This window comes from Gasterosteus aculeatus, chromosome 16 (genome assembly GCF_964276395.1).
Source record: "Gasterosteus aculeatus chromosome 16, fGasAcu3.hap1.1, whole genome shotgun sequence".
NCBI lineage: Eukaryota > Metazoa > Chordata > Actinopteri > Perciformes > Gasterosteidae > Gasterosteus > Gasterosteus aculeatus.
Window position 1 is genome coordinate 16284546 of NC_135704.1, and position 4592 is coordinate 16289137.

General features: G+C 46.0%; 1 protein-coding gene across 1 annotated transcript; it reads right to left on the reverse strand.

Annotated features, from left to right (window-relative positions):
* Positions 1–2462: 2462 nt before the first annotated feature.
* Positions 2463–4271, reverse strand: LOC120834039 (olfactory receptor 11A1-like). The gene has a single exon (XM_040201779.2). The coding sequence runs from the start codon at positions 4269–4271 to the stop codon at positions 3345–3347; it is 927 nt and encodes a 308-aa protein (XP_040057713.1). The 3' UTR covers positions 2463–3344.
* Positions 4272–4592: the final 321 nt, after the last annotated feature.

Genomic DNA, 4592 nt, shown 5'->3' on the forward strand with positions numbered 1-4592 from the left:
GTCAGGGAAGCCGTCCGACTGAAGAAGGAGGCCTTCCGGGTTATGATATCCGGTGGGACTCCAGAGGCAGTTGCAGTGTACCGACAGGCTCGAAGGGCAGCAGCCTCTGCCGTGATGGAGGCAAAGCAGCGAGTATGGGAGGAGTTCGGGGTAACTATGGAGAAGGACTTTCGGTCGGCACCAAAGTGTTTTTGGAAGACCATCCGGCACCTCAGGAGGGGGAAACGGGGAACCATCCAAGCTGTGTACAGTAAGGATGGGACCCTGTTGACCGCGACTGAGGAGGTTATCGGGCGGTGGAAGGAACACTTTGAGGAACTCCTGAATCCAACTACTACGCCCTCTTTGGTGGAGGCGGAGCTGGAGGCGGAGGAGGGATCATCGTCAATTAGCCTGGTGGAAGTCACTGAGGTAGTCAAACAACTCCACAGTGGCAAAGCCCCGGGGATTGATGAGATCCGTCCAGAGATGCTAAAAGCAATGGGTGTTGGGGGGTTGTCTTGGATGACACGCCTCTTCAACATTGCGTGGAAGTCTGGGACAGTGCCAAAAGAGTGGCAGATCGGGGTGGTGGTACCCCTCTTTAAAAAGGGGGACCAGAGAGTGTGTGCCAATTACAGGGGTATCACACTACTCAGCCTCCCGGGTAAAGTCTACTCTAAGGTGCTGGAAAGGAGGGTTCGGCCGATAGTCGAACCAAGGATTGAAGAGGAACAATGCGGTTTTCGTCCTGGTCGTGGAACAACGGACCAGCTCTTCACTCTTTCCAGGATCATAGAGGGGGCTTGGGAGTATGCTCAACCAGTCTACATGTGTTTTGTGGACTTGGAGAAGGCGTATGACCGGGTCCCCCGAGAGATACTGTGGGAGGTGCTGCGGGAGTACGGGGTGAGGGGGTCCTTGCTTGGGGCCATCCAATCCTTGTACGCCCAAAGCGAGAGCTGTGTTCGGGTGCTCGGCAGTAAGTCGAAGGCGTTTCCGGTGGGGGTTGGCCTTCGCCAGGGCTGCGCCTTGTCACCAATCTTGTTTGTGGTCTTCATGGACAGGATATCGAGGCGTAGTCGGGGGGAGGAGGGTCTACAGTTCGGGGGGCTGCGGATCTCATCGCTGCTTTTTGCAGATGATGTGGTCCTGATGGCATCTTCCGTCTGTGACCTCCAACTCTCACTGGAGCGTTTCGCAGTCGAGTGTGAAGCGGTCGGGATGAGGATTAGCACCTCTAAATCTGAGGCCATGGTTCTCAGCAGGAAACCGATGGATTGCCTACTCCAGGTAGGGAATGTGTCCTTACCCCAAGTGAAGGAGTTCAAGTACCTCGGGGTCTTGTTCACGAGTGAGGGGAAGATGGAGTGTGAGTTTGGCCGGAGAATCGGAGCAGCGGGGGCGGTATTGCACTCGCTTTACCGCACCGTTGTGACGAAAAGAGAGCTGAGCCGGAAGGCAAAGCTCTCGATCTACCGGTCAATCTTCGTTCCTACCCTCACCTATGGTCATGAAGGATGGGTCATGACCAAAAGAACTAGGTCACAGGTACAAGCGGCCGAAATGGGTTTCCTCAGGAGAGTGGCTGGCGTCTCCCTTAGGGATAGGGTGAGAAGCTCAGCCATTCGCGAGGAGCTCGGAGTAGAGCCGCTGCTCCTTTGCGTCGAAAGGAGCCAGTTGAGGTGGTTTGGGCATCTGGTGAGGATGCCCCCTGGGCGCCTCCCTAGGGAGGTGTTTCAGGCACGGCCAGCTGGGAAGAGGCCCCGGGGAAGACCCAGGACTAGGTGGAGAGATTATATCTCTGCACTGGCCTGGGAACGCCTTGGGATCCCCCAGTCAGAGCTGGTAGATGTGGCCCGGGAAAGGGAAGTTTGGGGTCCCCTGCTGGAGCTGTTGCCCCCGCGACCCGACCCCGGATAAGCGGTTGAAGATGGATGGATGGATGGACAAAACAAAAGCTTAATAGTACAAATACTTCAGTCATGAATGGTTTCAAAATTCCTTAGCAAGACCAGTTGACGTGGTGATGTCATCAAGTCAGCTTGAGTTTTTCCATTGTCTCAAAATATATAGATGAACTTTAAAGCCCAATTTAGATTAATGTCTATGTTGGAGTTGACGCTGACGCGTGAGACACAACCGCCGTTTTTTTGGCAGCAGGTCCTGTGTTGGTGTGACCAAATATATGCTGTAAACGTGATCACAAAATGAAAATATCTGTCCACTTTCAAGAGTCCTTAATAATGATATATGTTATTATGTTGATCGTACATTAAGGCTAAATGTTCAGAAGTAAAACATGTGGATCAAGTAACCAGAAACTGTCAGGGTTGGGTAGGAAGGCAGGAAACAAAAAGGACTTTAATAGTCAAAAAAGGCAAAACGCAAAGGCCAACGGGCAAAAACACATAGAAGTGGCGGGCGGGCGGGCGGGAACAATAGACAATGACGCGACAAGTGACAGGAGACACACACACACGCGGCTTAAATACGCTGGGGAGGTGCAGGTGATTGGACACAGGTGGAAACAATCAGACAATCACAGACGATGACAGGAAAAGGCAGGAAGTGAAGTTACTTTATTAATCCAAATGTCAAAATCCAAATGCCTGGGGGCAAGACGCAGACAGGACAGGGACCAGGAACTTAGAAAAACACGGGACCAATATTCATGAGGGACAAGAGACACACATGACTTAAATACACTGGGAAGGTGCAGGTGATTGGACACAGGTAGAAACAATCAGGGACACGGCAGACAATCACAGGACAAGGCACGAAGTGAAGCTAACCCAGGGACACAACTGGAAATAAACCCAAAGCGTGACACTTTCAGCCTCTGCTGGAATGTCCTATTCATTCACAGATACCTCATCCTGAAATGCGCTGACAGAGAGACAGCCTATATTACGCTAAGTGAAGAAAAAAAGAGAGAACAATAATTTGACGGAAATAAAGTTTTTCATTTTCACAAAAATGAAATAACACTTTGTCTCTCGGTGCAAATGACTTACGGACAAACGCAAAAATGCTCGTTCTTTGGCTTTGATGTTTTTTTGTTTTAAAACATTGACAAGTCTTCATTTCATTGCGAAATCACACCCTCCTCCATAACATAACAGCATCTGTCTGATCAAAACTCACTGCAACACCTGCTATATTTTGATACTCTTTTTATTTCTCTAATCTGTTTGTTTTTTCTGTATTTTGCTGGGTTTTCCTCCAATGATTGATAAATGCTTATCTGATTGGATCTCCCAATTATTCCAGAGTTACTATAAGACAACAGTTACATTAAAACCTATAACTAAATCAAACTGAAAAAGGATGCTTACACTGTGGTTATCGGTTCAACTCAACAGCTAAAGACACCTCACCATTCTGCAGAAAAGCTTCTTAAGGTGATCAAAAATTCTCCTCATTTTCAGTCCATAAATGATTGGATTAAAAAGAGGGTGATATATTACAACTTGTAAAGCCATTATTAAACTTACAACTTTTGAAGAATTAAGTTCCAGTCGAGAAAGAAGTACATCATATGCAGTTAAACAGGAAAAGTTGATTAGAACCAGCAGATGGGGTAAACAGGTCTGCGCAGCTCTTCTCCTGACTCCTCTACATCGATACGATACTACAAGTATCCTGCAGTATGTAAAAATTATGAAGAGTACAGGAAGTATTACAAAAATAACAAAAAGAAACAACCCATATATATTCAGTATTCTTGATCTCACACAGTGAAGTGTTAGAACTGTGCTGTTGCAAAGTATTCCTTTCAAATGAATCTTGCAGATTTCTTTTTTAGCACTTAGTAATAATACTACTAATAACAAACAAGCAGGCACAATCCAAGCGGAAATAAGAAAAGTATTAACAATTGTATTTTGCATGGTGGTTGGATATTTCAGAGGGTTACAAATAGACACATATCTGTCGTAGGCCATGATGGACAAGAGCAAGAAATCTGAAGCAATTAACCAGTAATATGAAAACCACTGGAGAAGACATGCTGGATAAGATACGATCTGTTTTTCTGACAAGAAGTCAATCAAAAGCTTTGGGTAGATAGCAGTGCTGAAAAGAACAGAGTTGATTAATACAGCTCCAATAAAAATGTACATTGGTTCATGCAGGTTTTTGTGAATCATTATGATGCACACAATAGTAACATTACTGCTAATTATTAAAATATACACCGTCAACATGATCACAAAATAAAGATATTTAAACTTGTGTACTTCCACATGCCCCCCGAAAGATATAACAGTCACATTTAATCTATAATCCATTGATAATGTATATAGTGAGATGATAAAAAATAATATTAATCTGACATAAACACCACTAGATTGTCTCTCTGTCTTCAGTACCTGACCTTGATATGCTCTGGTGTGATCCTGCAAACACACGGACTGGAAAGTGATCTGTGAGAGTCTGTGGGAGGTTTTTTATCAGACTACTTCATCCTCCATGGATCTCATTGAACTCTCCAAAGGATGAACTCTGTAAACAACTTGATTCTAGGGAGCTGGGCCCTGCTCCTTGTATGTGGTTCAACTAAGTCGATCAGCTACTGGCAGATACTGCAACTACAAACCAAGGTATCTCCT

What these genes read in the sequence shown, in the direction of transcription:
- LOC120834039 (XM_040201779.2), bottom strand. Translation starts at nt 4,271, where the DNA reads ATGGATTATAGATTAAATGTGACTGTTATATCTTTCGGGGGGCATGTG.